The sequence below is a fragment of the Chiloscyllium plagiosum genome, unplaced genomic scaffold (genome assembly GCF_037043375.1).
Source record: "Chiloscyllium plagiosum isolate Xiang-an unplaced genomic scaffold, Cpla_swu_hap1 HiC_scaffold_4, whole genome shotgun sequence".
NCBI classification, from domain to species: Eukaryota; Metazoa; Chordata; class Chondrichthyes; order Orectolobiformes; family Hemiscylliidae; genus Chiloscyllium; species Chiloscyllium plagiosum.
The window spans coordinates 91,168,579-91,192,945 of NW_028270142.1; the positions used below are offsets into that span (position 1 = coordinate 91,168,579).

Sequence of the window (24,367 nt, forward strand, 5' to 3'; positions counted from 1 at the left end):
GCCAGACTACCTGCCAGGCATACTAAAATAAAATGGGAGAATGGGCTACAAAATTGACACAAAGGAAGTATCACAAACCCTAGGGGTACTTTAAGTCAATAGTCACCTGGAAAGTAGGAACCCATGGCATCCAAGGCAAAGTGGTATATTGGATCCAAAATTGGCTCAGGCAGGAAGCCAAGTGCAATGGCAGTCTGGAAGTCTGTTTTCAGGTGATTCTGCACATCTTGGCGTTGGGCCCTTGTTGTTTGTGCTGTATATTAATAATTTTGATTTAAATGTAGGGGCTATGGCCAAGGAGTTAATGAATGACAAAAACTGATAGGGTGGTAGATAGTGAGGAGGATAGACAAAGAATGGAGGATCATAACATCAACTGGGAACTGCAGTGGCAAATTAAATTCAACCAAGAAAATATGAGGTTAATGCACTTATTGACAGCTAACAAGGCAAGCGGATACACTATGAATGGTAGGACTCCTTAAAGTTCAGAAGATCAGAGGGACATTGTTCTATATATTGACAAATCCCTGAAAGTAGCAGGTAGATAGGGTGGTTAAGATGACATACTTGTCTGTATTAAAAGCAGAGAATAAAATGACAAGTTAAGCTAGAACTGCAACCAGGTTGGTTAGCCCTAACCTAAATAGCGTGTGCAGTTATGGTCACACATATAGGAAGGATGTGATTGCACCAGAGAGGGTGCAAAGCAGATTTGCCAGGATGCTACCTAGGCTGGAGGCTCTGGGCTATGAGGAAAGATTGGATAAGCAGAGTTGTTTTCCCTTGAGCAGCAAAGGTGTGGTGGCCTTGGGGGGGGGGGGGGGGGGGGGGGGGGGGGGGGGGGGGTTACCTGATGGAGGGTTCAATTCCAGCCTTGGGTGACTGACTGTGTGGAGTTTGCACATTCTCCCTCTGTCTGTGTGGGTTTGCTCCAGTTTCCTCCCACAATCCAAAGATGTGCAGATTGCCCAGTGTTCAGGGATGTGTAGGTTAGGTGCATTAGTCAAGGGTAAATGTTGAGAAATAGGATAGGGGAATGGATCTGGGTGGAATACTCTTAGAGGGTCAGTGTGGACTTGCTGGGACTCCCTTTAGGGATCCTCTGAAGTTCAGAGGACCGTTGAGGACACATTTTCATTCAGAGCATGGTAGCAATCTGGAACTGACTGCCGAAACAGGTGGTTAAGTAGGAAAGTCTCATTTCAGCAGATTTTAGATAATCCCTTCTGCTGCCAAAGCCTCCAGGAATGCAGTCCAAAAGCTGGAAAATGAGATTAGTTCAGTCAGTTAATTGATGGGAAACAGTCACAATGGGCTAAATGTCTTCCTTTTGTGCTGTAATGCTCCATGATTGAGAACCTAAGTTGTGAGGAGGATACAGAAACTTCAGGGAGATTTGCAGAGGTGTACTGATGGGCTAGAATTCAGCAGACAGGATATAGAGTGAATGTGTGGAAAGTTTTTATTTGGGTAGGAAAAAAAAAGTCCAAGAGCATAATAGATAATTTTTTGAATAATAAAGGAATTAAGGGTTATAGTGAGAGGGCAGGTTAGTGGTGCTGAGGCCACAAAAATGATCTTATTGAATGACAGAGTAGGCTTGAAGGGCCAGAATGCCTACTCCTGTTCCTAGTTCTTATTAATTAAAATGGTAAATTGAAATCTTAGGTGCCCAAAGGGACCTTGGTGCTCTTACTTACATTACTTAAAACAAGCATGTAAGGGCAGCAAGCAATTGTGAAGGCAAATGGTACGTTTGTTTGATTTACAAGGAGACTTACATATCCTGTCACAGTTGTATAAAACCTTGATGACACCACAGTTTCAGTCACCTCATCCGAGGAGAGATACACTTGCTATAGAGGGAGTGTAATGTAATTTCAAATTAATCCCTAGGATAGAAGGATTATTTTAAGAGGTGAGATCGATGAGACCTTGTCTGTATTTTTAAAAATTCAATTTCAAAAGAATGGAGGGCGACCTCATTGAAACTGACACAATTCTGACAGTAGATGATGTTTCCCAAGCGGGCAAATCTAAAACCAGGGGTGATCTCAGGATAAGGATCAGCATACACGAATGTGATCAGGAGGAATTTCTTCAGAGGATGGTGAATCTTCAGAACTATTTAGCCCAACCCCAGTGTGCATCTTTGTGGAAGCTCAAACATTGAGCAGGTTTAAGAAAACTAATTACATGAAGGAATATGAACATGGCAGGATGAAACTAAACGGCTGAGCAGGATCGACGGCTGAATAGCCCACTCCTGCTCCGATGACTGGGATACAAATTCAAATCATTTAAGCGTTAGTAGAATACACGTTCCTCCCGTCCAGTCTAATTACCGGTAATTCAGAAAGTCTTGCTGTCTTCAGAAATTCATGAGGAACATTTCAAAAAGACCACTGGATGGGATCGATAGCAACACTTTGACATCCATTCTTCTCATCCGTTAACAGCTCCTCAAAAAAAATACGCTGGCAGTCGGAAAATAAAATATTTTCCAGGTTATAAAGGAGGTTTCGGTTCGCACCATACGATTTGATTAATTTAAAACTTGAATACTAGGAAGGGAATGTGTGTTAAACGAGGAGTGCAGACGGAAGCGGAAACTGACTGCAAGATGGCGGTGCCGGTTCACCTCAACACCAGCTGCAGCAAACAGTGGCCTTTCCACCCATTGAAGTAGGGGGATGAGAACCCTGAGCAGCAAGAACTTCATTATTTTACCCTCTCTCCAGGCTCGGCCTCTCGCTTTTGTCCCCGGGCCAAACCTTTAACCGAATACTCACCCAGGCTCCGCACTCGAGGCCGCTTTCCGCTTCCGCGCTGCCATTTTCTGGATAATGAAAAGCGAAACTGTACACACGGCGTCGGATTTCGATCTAAGTTGCTGCCTCAGCCTGTCACATCCCCAGCCACAGGCCCTGATGCCAAAGCCCCAGCCTCTAGCTCCAGGCCGCACGCATTTTCCGCTGGAGACATGACGCCGACGTAAGTCCCTTGGCGCGCAGGCGCAACCTGCCCGTGGGCTGTGGGTCACGTGAGGCGGGGCGCGGGCGGGGTCTCCAGGCCTCGTGATGGGAGCGGCTCGCGGGAACCTGGCACGTGGAGGTCTGTTGGAGGGATTACCAAGGAGACCTCGAAGCGTACGCGAACTTGAGCACCAAGATTATAATATATAGAATAACAGAAAATGCTGGGAGCATTCAATAAGTCAGTGGCCACAGCAGCAGCTAGAGAAGATGAGTTAACGCACAGGTTTCCCCTACGAACCCTTGGTCAAAAACACGAAGTATTAGTTAGAATTTTTAATCGTTATTGATAACGGAGAGAATATGTTGTGTCTTCGCACTCTTTAATACCAAATAGATGCCAAAATAATGTGGCCATGACTTGAAGGTGCTGGTGTTGTACTGGTGTGGATTAAGTTAAAAATCCCACAATACCAGGTTTTAGTCCAACAGGTTTATTTGGATGTTAACGGTCGCTATGTGCAATCTTTTTGGAGATTCTCTCTACTTTGTGGAGCTTAACCTCCACAACCACCTGATGAAGGAGCAGCGCTCCGAAACCTAGTACTTCCAAATAACCCTGTTTGACTATAACCTGGTGTTGTGTGACTTTTAAGTAAAATAATGTGGGTAATACATCAGATTAAGAAAGCTGGTAATTGAAAATAGAACTGCTAGAACCCAATTAATAGAACAGAGTGCCTAATTTGATTTGATTTATTGTTGTCACATGTATGTAAGTGCAGTAAAAAAGTTTTAATGTGCGAGCAGTACAGGTGGTTCATAACAAACAAGGGACTTCAGACAGAGAGGGGCAAAAAAAAAACTGCAGATGTTGGAAGACCAAAGTAGATAGGCAGGAGGCTGGAAGAACACAGCAAACCAGACTGCATCAGGAGCTGCAGAGGTTGACATTTCAAGGTCCTGAAGAAGGTTACACCCAAAACGTCGACTTCTGCATATCTTGATGCTGCCTGGCTTACTGTGTTCATCTAGAGGCATGCAAGATTACAGCTGCACAGGAGGTGCACAAAAGCAAGGTTTTTTTAAATAAGTATTTTTATTGAAACAAAATGAAATTTTTAAACATTTTTTACAAAATTACAAAGTAATACAAACAAGTATAAACACTAATATACAATTAAATATATGAAAAAAAATAATAACCAAAACACAAAAAGGGGAAAAAATCCAACTAACTACTAATCTATCCTACAAAAAACAAAATATGAAATAGGATCTCACACATTACCAGCGAAAAATAACAAAATAATTAAGTGCATACCCAAAGTGAATTAACATCAAGTCATAATAAAACCCGAATTTATACGGGATTCCTCCTCCCGGGGTCCCCTGGACGAGCCAGAACCACTACCACTGCCAGACAAAAGCCTTTGACAGTATGGCCAAAATATCTGTGGCGATATAGTTCAGAAAGGGCTGCCACATTTTATAGAATAATTCAGTTTTTTGGTGCACCATATTCATGAGGAAGTCAAGGGGGATATATTCTATAATCAACCTGTGCCAATTTGAAAGTCCTGGAAGGCCTTCAGCTACCCAGTTCACTAAAATATTCTTCCTTTCACAAAAGGAAAGAATGGAAAATAGTCTCCTCCCATACATATCCAGGGAGGGAAAATTTGAAAAGCCCAGGAGAAGAGACACTGGATCTAATCTAATCTCTGTTTCCAAGGTCTCTGTCAGAGCATTCGCTACTCTGTCCCAGTACCTACAGATTTTGTGACATGTCCATAGAAAGTGCGTGAGAGTACCCACTTTTAAATTGCATTTAGGACACATTGGGGATTAGATTAGATTACAGTGTGGAAACAGGCCCTTCAGCCCAACAAGTCCACACTGACCCGCCAATGCGCAACCCACCCATACCCCTACATTTGCCCCTTACCTAACACTGCGGGCAATTTAGCATGGCCAATTCACCTGACCTGCACATCTTTGGACTGTGGGAGGAAACCGGAGCACCCGGAGGAAACCCACGCAGACACGGGGAGAACGTGCAAACTCCACACAGTCAGTCGCCTGAGGCGGGAATTGAACCCAGGTCTCTGGCGCTGTGAGGCAGCAGTGCTAACCACTGTGTCCTGTTCCTGCCTTAAATTTTGCGAGTTGTTCAAGTGCTATATGAGCCCTATGGAGTATCTTTAATTGAATAGTTTGTGTTCTATTATAAATAGAGATTTTTCTGGCATTTTCCCAGATGTCCTCTCACATTTCTAAAGAGATTTCTAACCCCAATTCTTGGTTCCATATTTTAAACAGTCGTTCCATGTCTTTCGATACCTCATTATATAATGAGTGATAAAGAGTACTGACCGAGGGTTGACCCATTGGCCATAGCAGTCTTCTTTCCCTATCTGATTTGTAGGAACTGTCTAATAATGTGGTCTTCTTCTGTATATAATCTCGTATTTGGAAATACCGAAAAAGGTCTCCATTAAGTAGTCCAAACTTCTGGTGCAACTGCTCAAAAGGCATCATAACCTCCCCATCAAACAGGTCCCCCAAGCAGGAGATACCTCTGGACCTCCAGGTTTTAAATGTAGCATCTGTCAGCGCTGGCTGAAAACCCGATGCTCCCACTATAGGAGTATAAGGAAAGGTTTTTTGTAGGTTACCCTCATCTTGCCGCATTATCCTCCAGGCTGTAAATGTGTTTAGTACAATAGGGTTTTTGCAATAGTGCACAATAGCTCTCATCTTATCTAACAATAAAAGAATGACATGGAGACACTTTGCTTGGGAGGTCTCAATGTCTAACCAAATTGATTGTGGGTCAGAAGAGACCCAATCAGCTATATAGCATAATAAAGAGCTCAACTGATCCCTCCTAAAGTCTGGAAAATTCAGTCCTCCCCTTGCCTGTGGAAGCTGCAGCTTTTTAAATTTGATAAGGGGGCCGTCTGTGATTCCAAATAAAGAAACCAAGCCAGCCGTGTAGCTTATGCAACACCAGTCTCGGCAACATCGGAGGGATCATTCTCATAGGATATTGGAAATGAAGCAGAATATTCATTTTAACTAGAGCTACTCTGCCTAACCAAGTTATTGGGAGATCACCCCTGTGTTGAAGGTCCTGCCTTATTTTCTCTAGTAGGTGTACAAAATTAGCTTTACACAACCCACCAAATACTGTGGTGATATAAATACCTAAGTATAGAAAACCCTCCAATGACCACCGAAAGAGAAAGCAAGATCCATACGATAAATTGGAGATACTGGCAAGACCACCCAAAGGCATGGTCTCCGATTTCATAAAATTGATTTTATAGCCTGAGAGCATACTAAATACATTGATTACTTGAATTAAGCAGGGCATGGATATTAGAGGATTACTTAAGAACAGGAGGACATCATCTGCATAGAGAGTGATTTTATGTTAACCAAACCAACTATGTTAGAGTTGGTTCGTATAGCTTCCATTCGTGGTTCGATTACTAGCGTGAATAGTAATAGTGAGAGCGGACATCCCTAACGACAGTCCCTACCAACACTGAAGCTATCCGAACCTAAACCATTCCTGCTTTGGGGTTATTGTATAATATTGAGATCCATTTAGAAAATACCTCTCCGACACCGAACCTTTCCAGTGTGTAAAAATGATATGACCATTCTACCCGATCAAATGCCTTCTCTGCATCCAAGGAGACAACTAGCCCTGGTATTCTTCCCTGTTGACAGGCTTGTATCATATTTAAGACCCTTCTAATATTGTTAGTTGATCTACGGCCCTTAATAAACCCCATCTGGTCCACATTTGTGATATATGGTAAGACCCCCTCCAATCTTCATGCTAAAGTTTTAGAAAGGATTTTAAAATCCACATTTAGCAAGGAATTTGGTTTATATGATGAGCAATCTTCTGGGGCCTTTCCTTTTTTAATAATAAGAGAAATATTTGCTTCTCTCAACGAAGGCGGGAGGCAGCCATGACTATATGAGTGATTATACATGTCTGTAAGTGGGCTAGTCAGTTCCCCTATAAATTCTTTATAAAACTCAACCTGGAATCTGTCTGGTCCAGGCGCTTTGCCACTCTGAAGCTGTCTAATTGCGTCAAGTACTTCCTAGGTTGTCAGGGGAGCATTCAGGATCGACACCTGCTCTGAGGTCAAGTTCGAAAAGGCCGAGCTTTTAGAGAAGGACTCCATCTTCTTAGTTCTATCCTCACAGTCCTGTGATTTATACAGTTCAAAATAAAACTTTCTAAAGGCTATATTGATCCTTTTATGATCACAAGTCAGAGTACCAGCACTTTCCCTAATGTACGTGATAGCTTGAGGAGCCTTTTTTTCCGAGCACGATATGCAAGGTATCTGCCAGGCTTGTCGCCAAATTCATATAATCTTTGCTTTGCAAATAATATTTCCCTCTTTGCTGTTTGGGTAAGTGCGGTGTTCAAGGCTGTCCTAAGGGCTGTGATCCTTTGTAGCTTAGTAATAGAGGGCCTATCAACATACGCTGTCTTCAAGTGAGCCTCGAGCAGGCACTGTTGTTCTCCTTTTTGTCTTTTCTGGGTCGCTAATATGAGATGATCATATTGCTCATAAGCCTTAATGGTCTCCCACATCATCAATAGGTTACTGGCCGTACCTGAATTAATTTCCAAAAAGGTTTTGAGTTCCTGAGAAAAATATTTTATAAATTTGTTATCCTTCATTAAGAAAGAATCTATACGCCAATGGCTGGGGCCTGTCCCATCGTCCCTAGTCTTAAGTTCCATATATACTGCGGCATGATCAGAGATTGCTATATTACCTATTTTGCAGGACAATATGAAATTCAAAAGGGTCAAGGGAGCAAAGAACATATCAATTCTAGTATGACACTTGTGTGGGTTAGAATAGAAAGTAAAGTCTCTGCCCTGGGGGTGAAGGCACCTCCACACATCTACTAGCCCTAGCTCCTTATTCAGATCCACCAATTGTCTAGATCTGAGAGACACACCCATAATGTATCCTATCTGTCTCTGAGTCCATAATACAATTAAAATATCCTCCTATAATTGCATGGCGGGCCCCAAAAGCCATTAACTTGGAGAACGCTTCCATTACAAATTTGAAGGGGTGTGCCGGGGGACAATAAAGATTCAAAATTCCATACTCTTCTCCATATATTCAGGCTTTGAACAGTATATACCGTCCAGATTCATCTTTTATCTGGCTTAAGATTTTGAAGGGAAGATTCTTCTGAATGAGAATAACTACTCCCCTAATTTTTGAACTAAAAGATGAGAAAAAAGCCTGGTCAAACCCACCCTGTTGGGTGGCACGGTAGCACAGTGGTTAGCACTGCTGCCTCACAGCGCCAGAGACCTGGGTTCAATTCCCGCCTTGGGCAACTGCCTGTGTGGAGGTTGCACATTCTGCCCATGTCTGCGTGAGTTTCCCCCGGGTGCTCTAGTTTCCTTCCATAGTCCAAAGATGTGCAGGTTAGGTGAATTGGCCATGCTAAATTGCCTATGGTGTTAGATGTAGGGGAATGGGTCTGGGTGGGTTGCTCTTCGGAGGGTCGGTGTGGACTTGTTAGGCCAAAGGGCCTGTTTCCACACTGTAAGCAATCTAATCTAATTTTAAGTACTCTTTGTCAAGTAAATGTGCCTCCTGTAAAAGAGCTATATCAACCCTATCTTTTTTGAGGTTTGAGAATATCTTCGTCCTTTTGATTGGTGAATTACTCCCCTTGACATTCCAGGTGCACCACCTAAGCGAATGGCTAGCCATGATTGTCCAGGTAAGTCCGAGATCCCCCAAGAGGAAGAGCCCCACCCAAAACACCTTGAATCAAGACCATGGAAAATTCACAAAAGCAAAAATTCTTTAAGACATTTCCACCAACACAATTAAAAACTATTCCTAAGTAAAGAAAACAATACAAAACACATTTGGAAGGAGATTTTCCCTCTTGCTCCTAGGGGGCATAACTACCTGTCAATAACCCCACCATAACCTCTCCTAACTAGTGCCCTGCCCTCGGCCCAGACATTATAAAATGGAGTAGACAAATTCGAGAGTTCTATGAAACCAAAGTTAACAGTGAGTGACCCCCGCGCACCCCCCCCCCCACCACCACCCCCACACCAACACGTGGGTGTGTTTAGCAAGCATAATACAAAATATGAATATATAAAACTACAAAGTTACAATCCCAGAAATTATTAGAAAACTAAGTAAAATGACAGAAAAAATCCCCGCTCTAAAAGAAGGTAGAACCAAACAAACCTCCATCCCACACAAATTGAGTAAGCTGCACGACCTGTAAAAGAAATTCACATAGCGAAAAACAAATAAGCCCCCCTCCCCCCCCCCCCCCCAGAGAAGATAATGAAGAAAAGAGATGAAAAAGGTAAACCGGGGGAGGCAAAATAAAATTGTTATCCAAACAGTTTAAGTCTCACAGTCTAAGAGAGTCCAGGAATTCTTTAGCCTTCTCCAGTGATCCAAAGTTATATACGGATCCTTTGTGACTGAAGCGCAGCGTTGCTGTGTAACGCAAGGATTATTGGATATTTAGGTCTCTTAGACTCTTCTTCGCCTCATCGAATGCCCTCCTCTTGCGGACCACGGATGGAGAAAAATCCTGGAATAACATTATCTTGGAACCCTTGTGCATCATGGCCATGGAATCCTTCCCAGGACACTGGAGGCTTCCAGGAGCATTAGCTTCTCTCTATTACATTGGAGCCGGAATAGAACCGGGAGGGGGCGCTGGTCTGACCCGGGCCTGCGTACAGCAACCTGGTGGGCCCACTCCACCCTCACCTGGCCTGGGTCTGGACTCCAACTTTAATATTTGTGGGAGCCATTGTTCCAGCAAGTCTACAAGCTGGCCTCCCTCTTCCCGTACGGAAAGGCCCAGCAACTGAATATTTTTTCAACGGCCCTGATTATCGATGTCTTCGATGTGCTCCTCCAAGGTCTGGATTCGGTGCTCGAGAGCCCGGACCCGGCCCATGGCCAACTTGGCAGCAGTCTCCAAGGTCGTGGCCTTTTGCTCCACCCCTTAGACCCGCTGTTCAAGTTTTTCAATTTCTCGGTCATGCTTTTGCAGCACGACCGAGACCGACTCCCATCTGGACCTGGTTTCTTCAATGAAGGCGTTGATCTTCTTCTGCAGCTTGTTGATCCCGGAGATCAGGCTCGCCTCCGCAGGTAAGTCCCCTGAGGTGGCCACGGACATCTCCGCTGCTGCAGGAGGGGTCTCTGCCTGTTGCAAACTGCGGGAATTTTTGCCCTTAGTCATTTTAAGAACAACACCAAACTGCTCAAGTATGCTGGGCAAAAGCTATTTTAAATGATTTAAAAGGTGTGGTGAAGGAGGGTGCCCCACTTTGCCCGAGTCTTAGGCAGAGCACTACAGACTCAGACTTGCTGGGTCACCGCCATCTTGAATCTCCCCACAAAAGCAAGGTTAACATAAGAGTTCACACGACACCGGGTTATAGGCCAACAGGTTTATTTGAAATCACAAACTTTCAAAGCACTGCTCCTTCATCAGGTGAAGCGAAGGGGTGACATTCTGAAAGCTTGTGATTTCAAATAAAGCTATTGGACTATAACCTTGTATCGTGTGACTTAGAGTCACAGAGATGTGCAGCGTGGAAACATACCCTTTGGTCCAACTCGTTCATACCATTTGCCAGCACTTGGCCCATGTCCCTCTAAACCTTTCCTATTCATGTACCCATCCGGACGCCTTTTAAATGTTATAATTGTACCTTCTGACCTTGTCCACCGCAGCCCAACACCAATGCCTCCACATCAATTTTAGTTCTTTGTTTTATTTTAGTTCAGGAGCACTTTCTATTATCTGAATTAAAACTCAGTTTATGCCTGAAGAAATCCAGTTTATTCTTTCTTAAGCAATTGTTGTATGCTGTAACTTTTAATTAATGAATCAGAGACCTTTCAAAAGTGTGAACCAGTAACCTTGTGCATCCTGCGAACCAGTGGAAGCATTGGAGAATGAACCTGAGAAGCAGCTCTGATCAACAGAATAATCACCTCAGCAGATCTTGTGAAAAAGAACTACTTTCCTATTTTTTCCCTCTGCCCACAACACCCATCATTTTTTTCTTGTTGATCTGTTTGATCATGTAATGCACAGCTTTAACTAGTAGTTATATACTGAGAGTTCATAATTAGGTTTCTGTAGCTATAATTGCAATACTTGTAATATATTAGGGGTGCCATGGTGGCTCAGTGGTTAACACTGCTGCCTCACAGCGCCAGCGACGTTGGTTCGATTCCAGACTCAGTCTGTGTGGAGTTTGCACATTCTCCCTGTGTCTGCGTGGGGTTCCTTCAGTTACTCCAGTTTCCTCCCACGATCCAAAGATGTGCAGGTTAAATGAATTGGCCATGCTAAATTGCCCATAGTGTAGGTTATTAGTCAATGGTAAATATAGGGTAGGGGATTGGGTCTGGGTGGGTTAACCTTCAGAGGGTCGGTGTGGACTTGTTGGGCCGAAGGGCCTGTTTCCACACTGTAGGAATTCTAATTTAGTCATTTTTGTTAGATACAGAAACATGATACATGCTGTCTGTCAACCTGGGTCTAAAAGACAGGAAAATTGGGGAATTTTCTATACTTTTAAAAATCTTTAAGTTTAGTGATGCCTCCAGAAATTGCAGGGTCTTGATTTCCAGTGGTTTACCCCAGTGATGCATGACATAGTTAAATTTTAATGCACATGAACTGGACAATGGAAATAAACAATGTAGCTCTTTTCTCAGCTGGCACACATATGATGGTTAACCCTCTTCCTGTTTTTTTGTTTTACACAGCCACAGGAAACTAGCTCTGGAACTTCAGAAATATATCTGATGAAGGAAAGTTTCAGTGAAAACCTTGCAACACCCCTCTGATCAAAAAGAAAATTCAATTTTCCCCCTAGTCCTCTATTAAGTGAGTGACAATGGGAGAAACCTACTTCTAATGATCAGTATGATTCACATTTCTAAGACTATCGGTTTCATTGTTAAGATGTTGTGTACCTTTTCTATCAGTTCATCTTTCAGCCATCAGAAACCTATTGTAATCATATAAATTCATCATTGTTATAATTTTGAATTTAGACACAACTGTAATTAAATTTTGCCTATTTTATCAAGGATTTCAGGCAGTTGGCCCTGGAAATTTTAGTGTGCAAGAAGTAGCATAACTCAGTAAAACCGTAACTTCTGGGACTTCTCTGTTAGGATAATCTAAATGTTATAGAAGGATGTTCTAGGCAACAATTGTTTCAGTTACTGTACCTTCTTCACTGCTATTCCCAGTCTAGTGAGGTTGAGAGATTTACCTCAAAACGTACAGGTCTAATATTATAAAATCACAGAAACATTATGGCACAAGTATTAACCTGAAGGCAGCTGCTGTCAGTGGTGATGTGTTAAGATTTTGATGATAAAACGCTGAATCTATGATTGCAACTGAATTGAAGAATTGATTTGACTTCTGGATTTTGTGCCACAAGGGAGTTCTCATTGAGGCTGGCAAGGTCACAGAACGAACTCCAGGCGAGGAACTTCAAAGTCCATCTTTAAGTGGATTGGCAGCACGATTACTGACCAAACTAGCCGAGTCCTAAATGATATTGCTGCTAGATTAGATTTCTTCTTTCATGTGATATGTACATCCCCAACAACTCCAGCATTTCTGTTGCATCTGTAATGCCCTTGAAATGAATAGTTTGCTAGGCCACTTTAGGCAATGTCCAACCCACGACCATAACCATTTCTAAGCATGGTCCTACTGGCAGGATTGGCAGCACAGTGATATACAGGAAGGGAGTTGCCCCGGAAGTCCTTATCATTAACACTGGACCCCATGAAGTCTCATCTTGCCAAATATGGATATGGAAACATGTTGATTACTGCCTAATGCCCCTCCCCCGCCCCTAAATTTAAGTAAGTAAAACTCAATACTAGTTTTTTAGGGAACTCATACAGAAGCATATGTTTCCCTCCAAAGGTTTCAAGAGGACTCCTTGTCTTGCCCACATAATGTGTGTGATGTCAATAGAATGGAGCCAATCTCACATAAACATTAACCCTTTCAAAAACACTATATACACCATCTCCCCACTAGACCTTTAACATTTTTGACATTTTTTTGAGATTAGAACTACATGGATGTTGGTGACTCTTGTACAGGATTTTCTGATAAGGAGGTCAGACAATTTAGGACTGTTCAGGTAAACATTTAAGGTAATTGGCTTTGTTTTTAGTTCAGAAGATCTAGAATTAAATAAATTTATACTTAATTTGGTTCAGAGACGCCAGGTTTGAGTTTAGAAAAACGTTTAGTTTCTGTCCTAGGAGGAGTTCAGAGCAGTTCAGGGAGTTCAGCAGAGCGGATGGGTTTAGTATGTGAAATTCCAAGTGAGGAAAGTTTAGTTAAAAATTTGCAGGTTATTAGAACTTAGGCACGCAGATTTATGAAAAGTGCAAGTTGATAGATTTGAAAAGGATTCAATGAATGGCTGTCCATAGCAAATAAATTGTTTGGAGTCAATTAAGTAGAACTCTACAGAGTTGGGATAGGAGTGCAGTTTCTCTGGTCTTGAGTACCATTAGGATCAGGAAACAGGGGAACTTTATTTTGCTGTGTGTTTTAATTCTTGCTAACTGTCTTCTATATTTAGCTAGTTTGTATATTTTATTGCTTATTTTGTTTAAAAACCTGTTGTTTAAGAATATTTGCAACTTTGTTTAAATATGTCTTTGTGACTAACCATCACATCACATCAACTAACTAAACAAAAATGAAGTAAGTATATGATCCATCAAGCCACGTTTTAGCCCAAGATTATCTTATCCAGTAGTACCATCAGCTGGGATCATAATACGTTGTGGAAGAATGGTAGCTCTGTTGCTTTGGCTTTGAACTGTGGATTATTATTACACAGAAAGACCATATATGTGTGAGTCACGGAGGATGTTTTATTTGTAGGTGCTGTTGTTGGTTCAATATGTTATATGAAGACCTCTCAATTTTCTGAATTTCCTTCCTGGAAGACATGGTCATTTATTTCAAGTATGCTGTAAGTATGACATTAATGTATCATGATGTCGCAAAGTGACATATCCACCCACTTTACTGTTTAGTGCTCTGAATGGTGAGCAGCTGCTTACCTCCCTCTCTGCACTAAATAGCAATTTCAGCCTTTGAGGCTGGCATCCTGTAAGTAACCACTGAAAAGCCTATGCACAAATAAAAAACATGTAAGAGAGGCTGGCAGACTGTAATTTAAAACTGAAGAACTGATGACTTAAAAAGAATTGCAAACTAGAAAGGCTGGCAACCTCAAAATCAGTGGAAAGAAAGCTAAGAGCATAGGATGCATCCTATTTAGTTGATGAGATATGTGTGTGTCCCTGTGGCTGAAGTGATCTGGCAGAAGCATGCAATGCACTAGTGTTCCTGAGCTCTTAAGTGATTTAATGAGAGGCTGAAGTAATTTGTAAGTTGTTCCAAAAGCAGTCATAATGATATGGTGAAGCTGCTGGTTTGCAGGTGTCCACTTGTATCAAAGAAGCGTGGAAGAGAATAGTATTCATGGAGTTTTAATAGGATTGGTGGTGACAATGGAGTTGGATGAAGGCCTATAGAAGTAAGCAGTGAGCTGTTGCTACCAGTAATCTTTCTGGCTTTCATTTCAGGAAATAGATCCCTGTAGTTTCTCAGAGAAGGAGGATAGAATTGGAGCTACATAGAAATAGCATGGAAGGCAATAGCCTATAGGTATTATCATTAGACTTCAGAATTCAGCTAATGTTCTGGGAATCTGAGTTTGAATCACACCACAGTATTTGGAAATTTGAATTCAATGAAAAACTATCTGGAATTAAGAATCTACAGACGACCGTGAAAGTTTTGTCAATTATTGGAAAAATGCATCTAGTTGACTAATGTCCTTCAGAGAAAAAAATCTGCCATCCTCACCTGCCCTGGTCCATATATGACTCCAGATCCACAGCAACATGGTTGACTCTCAATTGCCCTCTGAACTGGTCTGGCAAGCCACTCAATTGTATCGATCTCTACAAAGTCTCAAGGGATTAAAACTGGATGGATCACCAGGCAGCAGAAACCAGAAAAGACTGGCAGAAACAGCACTGTTGACCCTGCTCTTTATTAACATCTGGAACTAGTGCCAAAGTTGGGAGAGCTGACTCACAGCCTAGTCAAGCAACCCTGACATAGTCATACTGTCAGAATCATACCTGACAGACAATATCCCAGACACCACCATCACCATCCATGGATATGTCCTGTCCCACCGGCAGGATAGACCCAGCAAAGGTGACAGCACAGTGGTATACAGGGAGGAAGTCGTCCTGGGAGTCCTCAACATTGATTCTAGTTCGCAGGAAGCCTCATGGCTTCAGGTTAAACATGGACAAGGAAACCTGCCAATTACCACAAATTGCCCTCCCTTTGCTGATGAATTGTTCAACTCCTCAATGTTGAACAATATTTGGAGGAAGCACTGTGGATGGCAAGCGCACACAATTTAGGGGATTTTAATGTCCATCACAAGAGTGGCTTGGCAGCAGTGGTACTGATCAAATTAATTGTGTCCTAAAGGACATAGCTGCTAGACTGGGTGTGCAGCAGATGGTAAGGGAATCAACAATACTTGATCTCATCCTCACCAATCTGCTGGCTGCACATACATCTAATCATTGTGTTCTGTGGCACTATCACTGTGCTAAATGAGACAGATTTCAACTGGGAGTCCATAAGGTACTGTGGGCCATCAACAGCAGCAAAATTGTACTTCAGCACCATCCGTAACATCATGGCCCGGCATGCACCCCAGTCAACCACTACCACCAAGCCAGGAGATCAACCTTGGTTCAATGGAGAGTGCAGAGCTGAAAATGTGTTGCTGGAAAAGCGCAGCAGGTCAGGCAGCATCCAAGAAGCGGGAGAATCGACGTTTCGGGCATGAGCCCTTCTTCAGGAATCTTTCCTGAAGAAGGGCTCATGCCCGAAACGTCGATTCTCCTGCTCCTTGGATGCTGCCTGACCTGCTGCGCTTTTCCAGCAACACATTTTCAGCTCTGATCTCCAGCATCTGCAGTCCTCACTTTCTCAATGGAGAGTGCAGGAGGGCATGCTAGGAACAGCACCAGGCATACCTGAAAATGGGGTGAAAACCTGGTAAAACTGCTAAAAAGCACAACTTGCTTGCCAGACAGAGTAAGCAGCAAGTGATAGAGCTAAACAATCCCACAAACAGCAGATCGGATCTAAGCTCTGTAGTCTTTCCACATCAAGTCATGAATAATGGTGGACACCTAAACAACTCACTGGAGGAAGAGGCTCCACAAATATCCCCATCCTCAATGATGGAAGAGCCCAGCCCATTTGTGCAAAAGATAAGGTTGAAGTATTTGCAATAATCTTCAGCCAGAAGTGTTGAGTGGATGATCCATCTTGGCCTCCTTCTGTGGTCGCCAGCATCACAGATACCAGTCTTCAGCCATTTTGATTCGCTCCACGATATCAAAAAACAGTTGGAGGCACTGGATACTGCTATGGGCCCTGACAACATTCTGGTAATAGTACTTAAGGTTTGTGCTCCAGAACTTGCTCCACTAAAATTCTGTTCCAGCATAGTTACAAAATGATATCTACCTGACAATGTGGAAAATTGCCCACATAAGTCCTGTAAGCAACAAAATCAGAAGTGGGGATGTTCACAAACAATGTGCAGCACCAATGGCAACTCTTCAGATACTGAAGCGGTCCATGTTCAAATGCAGCAATATCTGGACAATATCCACACAAATGCCAGGCTATGATCACCACCAATAAGAGACAATCTAACCACCTCCACTTGAAATTAAATGGAGTTACCATCACTGATTTCCCCCACTGTCGACAGTGGGTTACCTTGATCAGAATCTCAACTAGAATTGCCACATAAACACAGTGGCTACAAGAGCAGGTCAGAGGCTAGGAATAGTGTGGTGAGTGACACATCCCCTGACACCTCAATTCCTGTCCATCATCTACAGTGGACAAGTCAAGAGTGTGAGGGAATACTCCCCAATTGTCTGGATGGGTGTAGCTCCAACAAAACTCAAAAAGCTTGACATCATCCAGGACAAAGCACCCCACTTGACTGGCACTACATCCACAAATATTCACTCCCTCCAACACTCAGTAGCAGCAGTGTGTATTATGTACAATATGCACTGCAGAAATTCACCAAAGATCTGAAAATAGCACCTCCCAAACACACGGCCACTTTCATCTAGAAGGACAAAGGGCAGCAGATACATGGAACACCGCCATCTTCAATTCCCTCCAAGCCACTCACCATCCTGACTTGGAAATGTATCACCATTCCTTCACTGTCACTGGGTCAGTATCGTGGAATTTCCTCCCTAATGGCATTGTGGGTCAACCCACAGCAGGTGGACTGCAACGGTTCAAGAAGGCAACTCACCACCACCTTCTCAAGGGCAACTAGGGACAGGCAATAAATGCTGGCCAACCTGCAAAGCCCACATGCCACATTTTATTAAAAAAAAGATTGTAAGTACGTTCTCAACTCTCTCTTGACTTGTATGCTTTATATTTCGGAGTTAAAAATCACACAACTCAAGGTTATAGTCTAACAGATTTATTTGGAAGTAGAGGTAGACATCCCTTTACCAGAAATCCAAAAAGCTCCGAAATCTGAAGGTTTCTTCGTGAAGTTCTTTCCTCATTAACAAGGTTGTTTGGCGTGCAAACAATTAACCCAACTTCACACCCACTCGCTGCATGTCATTCAGATGCGATGTTGGGGGGAGGTGGCCCAGCACTGGCAGGCCTCAATTCTGTCTCAGGGCCTGTATTACTCACTGTGAGTCTGGAATTCAGTAAGATTTTTAAAACTTTCACAATCAAACTGACACTTATTCCAAAATTCAAAAAATTCCAAATTCCGAAAACCAGCTGATCCCAAGCATTTTGGATAAAGGATTGTGTATCTGTACTAGCTTTCAGAGCGCTGCTCCTTCATCAGGTAACTAGGGGGGCAGGATCAGAAGATATAGCAAAAGATCATAGTGTCATGCAACTAAAAAGATATATTGAACACATCTAGATTGCTGTTAAGTCTTCCATCTTTTAAAATGGGTTGCAGGTTTCTGTTCATTAATCCCAGAGCTTCTTTTAAGTCACATTCTCGAGATAATTTAAGGTTTTATTAAAAGAAAAGGTGACATCTCAACTCAGACAATGTATTAAAGGTGTGAGGTTAGAGTCTGTATCCTAGTCTTGACTCAGACTGGTTCTATTTCCAAAGTAGGAATTTATAAAATGTTATATGGATTGACTGCCTGCAGGTTGTGTACTTTTTGAGCAAAGCAAATTCACCCCATAGACTTGTGTATGTGTGTGTGTGCATGTGAGGAGGGAGGGAGGAGAGAGAGTGAATGTATGCAGAAATAGAATGTATCTGAATACAATTCTGCAAATGCAAACTCACCCTATAGACTTATATGCGTGTGTGTGTGTGCATGTCAGGGGGAGGGGGGAAAGAGAGACAGAGAGAGTGAGAGAGAGACAGAGAGAGTGTGTGTGAGTGTGTGCACATACTCACCCCCCCCCCCCCCTCTCTCTCTCTCTCTCTCTCTCTCCCTCACATATACAAGTTTATGGGGTAAATTTGCATTTGCACAATTGTAATTGCAGTTACATTCTATTTTTGTTCAAAAACACACAACCTGCAGGCAGTAATCCATATAACATTTTATAAATTCCCACTTTGGAAATAGAACCAGTCTGAGTCAAGATGCTAATCTCACACCTTTAATACACTGTCTGAGCTGAGATGTCACCTTTTTAAAATAAAACCTAAAGTTATCTCAAGAATGTGACTAATAAGAAGTTCTGAGATTTATATATTAATCAACCAAAACATGCAACCCATTCTAAAGGATGAAAGACTTAACAGCAATCTGGATTTGTCCAATATATTGTTTTAATTGCATGACACTGATCTTTTGTTATAAATTCTGTGTCTTACAATCCTGCCCCACTATTTACCTGATGAAGGAGCAGCACTCTGAAAGCACTGTACTTCCAAATAGATCTGTTGGACTATAACCGGGTGTTGTGTGATTTTTAACTTTGTCCACCCCAGTCCAACATTGGCACAACCACATCATATTGAAGAGTTAACCTCGTTTATTTCAGGATTCTACATATGCTATTCCAAAGATCGGTAAATCTGTGACCTACACAATAAAATTGGCATTTAGCTTGATCCCAACTTTCCAGATTCCATGGCTTCACCTAGAGGCAGTCATGAATTATTCCAAATGCATAGCTAGGAATAATCAACTATGCTGCCTACAACTTTATATCCTTTGTATCTTTTGTTTCTTTTCTGCTGGAACCCTTTCTGACTCATTTTAAGGTGAAATGTAGGCATGGATATTTGTGCCTACCAAATGATTTTTGTTAATTCACTGGTTAGGTCAGCATTTATTGCCTATCCCTAATTGACTAGATGAAGACAGTTAGGAGTCAATCACATTGCTCTGGGTTTGGAGAAACATAGTCAAATCAAGCAGAGATGGTGGACTTCCTTGTCCAAAAGGTATTATTGAACATAGATGGATTTTTACAACAATTGACAGTTGTTACATGATGGCCATGAGGCTTTTCAATCCAATTCGTAAAAAAAAAATTCAAAGTTCACCTTCTGGCATGGTAGGATTCAAGCCCACATTTTCAGAATATTATTAGTCTTGGGTTCTAGCCAAGTATAGCCATTTCCAGTTTATATCATGCCTCATGTTTTGAATATTGTCAACACAAATATTCTTCATCAATCTGCATGTTTCAGAAACACATTTTTGGTGTCAAGCTTGCTGGAAACATGTGCTCTTGCCAGTGCTGATGAGTAGCATTCCCTCTAATTTTCTTACTGGCTGTGCAGGGCTCTGAGTCCCATCCGCGGCAACAACGTCTGGAAGCTAATGCTGCAATCAGCAAACCAACACCGATTGCCATGCATGGAACATCAGAGTGGCTGTGAGAGGACATTGCTAGTCTGATCTCTTCCAGTGTTGGAATTGATTTCTCTTTAATGTTTAAGACCTTTGGGCTCCAGGCAAATTCTTAGCCCATTTGTCTCCAGTTATCACAATGGAATTTACACAGTCTGCAGACTCTGTAAGTTTGATTATCACTTTCTTTCCTTCCATTGATTGAAGATGTTATCAGGCTTTCCTCTAAGTTTTATTGGTACTAGATAAATCACTGGTTTCTTCACTAGATCAATACAGTGCAGTACAAAAACCTTCAAAGCATCCAAGCATCTCATCAAAATACACTTTTATCAGATCTTCCTTGCTTCTGATCAAAGCCCATTTTTCAGTGTGTTATACCTTCAACCCTTTGCCACCTTCTTCACCTCAAAATTTACTGGGATAAGCTGTAGCTCTTCACAATTGCTTACCATAGTAGAATGTTCAGTAATGACTAAAATAATGACCATCTTTTTCATTTTGTGTTTCCGATTTGAGTTGCTCATTGTTGAATCTCAACTCCCCCAATTCTGAGTATCTGCCTTTAGATAAGCATTTATTTCACATTTTCAGGAAAGGCATGCTGATACAATCTGAGTTGGATAGTGATCTCCAATATCAAGCTTCACTTTCAGATTTATGGTTGTGTGCTTATTTTCCACCGTCTTTTTGATCTGAATAGCCGTGCGAATTTCATTTTCTCTGGAAATTGTCACATCTAGCCATTTTATGAAATTCTGTGGTTTCTATGCCTTTGTGTTCTCAAACCCATCACCATTTTCCAGACCATGGATGGCTTGATTTCCTTCTCATTTACCCTGTTGATCAGTCTCTGCTAACATATTCACCATTTTTTTTGTTCTTCACAATGTTTCCCAGTAATTAGGCTTTCTGCAAGTTCTGCAGTTATATCCAGGGAGCAGATCTAAAAGAACAGGAACTAAAAAGCCAAGCTTTAAGGCCTTTAAGTGTGGAATATTTATAATAAAATACATAAGTAGATCTAATACAAAAGTATAATATATTACAGATGTGTGTCTGCAGGGTGACCAGGAATGGGAACTAAATAGCCAGGTGTTTGGAGTACATGTAAGATACTTTTGTGAATGAATATGTTGAGGAATGAAGAAGAGAAAAGAACACCCTTGACTGAGTATTGTGTAACAAAGAAGGAATAATTGACAATCTAGTTGTGCAATTAGGGAAATGTAACCAGAATAAGATGGATTTTTTGTTAAGATGGTGAGTGACATTAGTTGTTTCTGAGACTAGCGTCCTGAACTTAAATAAAGGAGTTTGTAATAGTATGAGTAATGAACTAGTTATCATAAATTGTTTTTCTTAGTTTCTTTGACTTTTTAAATCATAAGTTGGGGATTGTTATTTAAAGGAATGATGGTAGATAGGCAACAGCAAACATTTAAAAGGTGCATGGATGAACTGCAAAAGTTATCCATTCCAGGCTCGCATGTAGTCAGACCACGGCTAACAGGGAAATTAGGGGTAGTATTAAATCCAAGGAAACAGCGAACAAACTGACCAAAAAAGCAACAGACCTGCGGATTGGGAACAGTTTAGATTCCAGCAAAGGAAAACAAAAAGACTGATTAAGTGGGGGAAAATGGAGTATGAGAATGTAAGCTTGTAGGCAACAGATTTATATTAAAAGCTTCCATAGATATGTAAAAACAATCAGTATAGACAAATATAGGTCACGTACAGTCAGAAATAGAGGAATTTATAATGAGGAATAAAGCATTGGCAGATTAATTAAATACATACTTTATTTCCTTCTTCACAAAAGGAGATACAAATAACATCCCAAAAATATGGGAGAAAAATGGGAAAGAAGAACTGAAAGAAATTAAATTCAGTAGGGAAATGGTGTTGGGTAAACTAATGCGATTAAAGATAGATAAATCCCTAGGGCCTGATAAGCCACATTCCAGAGTGCTTAAGTAAGTGGTCCTAGAAATAGCAGATATGCTAATGGTCATCTCCCAAAATTCTTTAAAGTCAGGAATAGTTACTATGAATTGGAGAGTACGTAATGTTGCCCCACTATTTAAGAAGGGAAGCGGAGACAAAAGAATAAATTGTAGATTAGCTTGCCATCAGAAGTACAGAAGATGTAATAGTAGAGAACTTGGAAAATTGTCATAGCATTGGACAGAGTTAGCATAGATTTACAAAAAGAAGTTGTGTCTGATATAACTGTTGGAATTATTTGATGTAAATGGTAGAGTGGATAAGGGGGAGCCATTGGATATGGTTTACTTGGACTTTCAGAAGGCTTTTGACAAGGTGCCACATAAGGGATTAGCATGCAGTAATAATAGATTTAATAAACTTTCAGAAACTAATAAGGATTTTCTCTGAGAATCACTTGGCAAGTTCAGTGCCACCTTGCACTTTTACTTTCAGCAGAGACCAAATAATATGAAAAAATGTTTCTGAGATGGGCTAGCAATGGTTTGCCTTTTCAGCATTGGACTATATTCAAACTGCAAATTGAATGATAATTTCAAACAGCCATAGGCAATAATAAAAGTAAACACTTATATGGAATAGAGGTCACATTTCAACTAGGATGCTTTAATTAATGGTTGAACAGCTGTACCATTGTAGCTAGTGGACCAATCCATAATCCAAAATATGAAACAGTAAATTACTTTACAATTTGTATTATTTGTTAAATAAGAAAACAATGCTTAGTTGATAACATTTTATTTTTTATATATAGTAAATATCTTAAAATTTATTTTCTAGCTGTTGAAGAGTTTTCTTAGAAACAAAATTACATATTTTACCTATTGTATCATATACAATCTATTTTGTACTTCAAGTACTGGAAGATCGTGGTAAGTCTTGGACCTTCTCAACAGACGACACACGGCAAACTCAATAGCACCGACTGTGTAAATACTATAGCTTAGGCAGTAATCTATTGTTGTCACAGTTACAGTTCTGAAACACACTTCAGAGTTAGTCACTGTTAGCTTAGGTTAATGTTGATTTCTTTTGATTTTCAAGTTTTTAAGGAATATATCCTCGGCATAGTCAAAGTAGATTAGTGATTTAAAAGTAAATTAATCAAGAGTTAAAATAAAATTCATCAGCAATATTTGTGCTTTATTGCATTGCTTTTGAGGCAAGGTTATTACTCTAGAAGTATCTGTGCTTCTTCTTCATTCATATGTTATATCATTACCTTCGCTTTAGATATAAGCTGTTAAGTGCTACCAACTTGGTTGTTTGGACAGATGTTAAACTTATGTGCAAATGCATTCTCTTCTCAGCAATTCAATTATGTTATGAATTGCAAGTACATTGAGAAAAAAATGAACTTAAAGCACTGGACCATTAGTTAAATAATAGCCCTGAGGATTTAATTTACCATCAATAATGTGGTTAATTGTAGAAGTCCTGTGCCAACTGAGTGTACAAAAATGAACAAATACATTTAAGATGAAGCAATAGATAGAAATTGATATAAAACTAAAATCTGAATATTTCAAATTAACAAAAAAATTCACATGAAAGGAAGTAATCCAAGTATAAATTGAGATTTAGTCTGGATACAATAAATAGTCTTCACTATGCTATTCAACCTTTTCTTAACCTCTGGACAAAACCAAATGACAGATAGTCAGTTTTAAATGTGTGATGACACAGTAAATGTGTATTTTACAATATGCTCAAATATATACTTATTATTGAGATATTCCATAGTTTAGACAGTAAATTTGTGAAACAATTGACACAGATGAGTTTCAAAATTTATGTATTTTTCAGCTCATCTCTATGCTCAAAGACAGCTTGTGTAAACTGTTTGAAGACTCTGTCCATATAAGTGGCCCATCGAGGAAATATCCCCTCCAGGAAGCCGATGTGACCACCATGTGCAGTTAGTAATAATGCAACATTGGGATTCTGTTTGGCAGATTGCATAGGTATGGCTGAAAGAAATACAAATGTCAGAACAGTCATGCATGAAAGTTGTGCAATCAATTCAACAAATGAGACAATCATGAATAGTGAAACCCACTGAAGTGGTATGCTTATGGGATCAACTTTAATGTAATAACAAATAATTTCCACATACATGACTGTTTTAAATCACTGCATTGCAATTCAATGGAAATAAAAATAATCCTAAAATTAATGGCTCTACAAATTAATTACATACTTAAAGTTAATTTTGCTTCAGTTCTTTGAATACCATTGAACTATTGAAATACTTCCATGAGCTAATGAGTATGTAGAAATTTGGTATTTTATTTAAAA

General features: G+C 40.9%; 2 protein-coding genes and 1 long non-coding RNA gene across 5 annotated transcripts in view; 1 reads left to right on the forward strand and 2 right to left on the reverse strand.

Annotated features, from left to right (window-relative positions):
- Positions 1-2,999, reverse strand: part of LOC122549046 (N-acetyltransferase ESCO1-like) — a 42,782-nt gene extending 39,783 nt beyond the window's left edge. The window contains exon 1 of the mRNA XM_043688228.2: positions 2,796-2,999. Coding sequence (XP_043544163.2) covers positions 2,796-2,839 — 44 coding nt within the window. The 5' untranslated portion in view covers positions 2,840-2,999. The remainder of the gene's footprint in view (positions 1-2,795) is intronic.
- LOC122549050 (uncharacterized) lies at positions 2,268-24,262 on the forward strand. 2 transcript variants are annotated; one of them, XR_006311392.2, is made up of 4 exons: positions 2,268-2,997; positions 11,825-11,945; positions 13,992-14,082; positions 23,876-24,262. It is a non-coding gene; the product is annotated as an uncharacterized LOC122549050 (long non-coding RNA). The 2 variants fall into 2 exon arrangements; XR_015757002.1 differs by lacking the exon at positions 11,825-11,945.
- Positions 22,655-24,367, reverse strand: part of abhd3 (abhydrolase domain containing 3, phospholipase) — a 103,926-nt gene continuing 102,213 nt past the window's right edge. For both annotated transcript variants that reach the window (XM_043688236.2, XM_043688230.2), the window contains one exon: positions 22,655-24,039. In XM_043688236.2, coding sequence (XP_043544171.1) covers positions 23,861-24,039 — 179 coding nt within the window. In that variant the 3' untranslated portion in view covers positions 22,655-23,860. The remainder of the gene's footprint in view (positions 24,040-24,367) is intronic.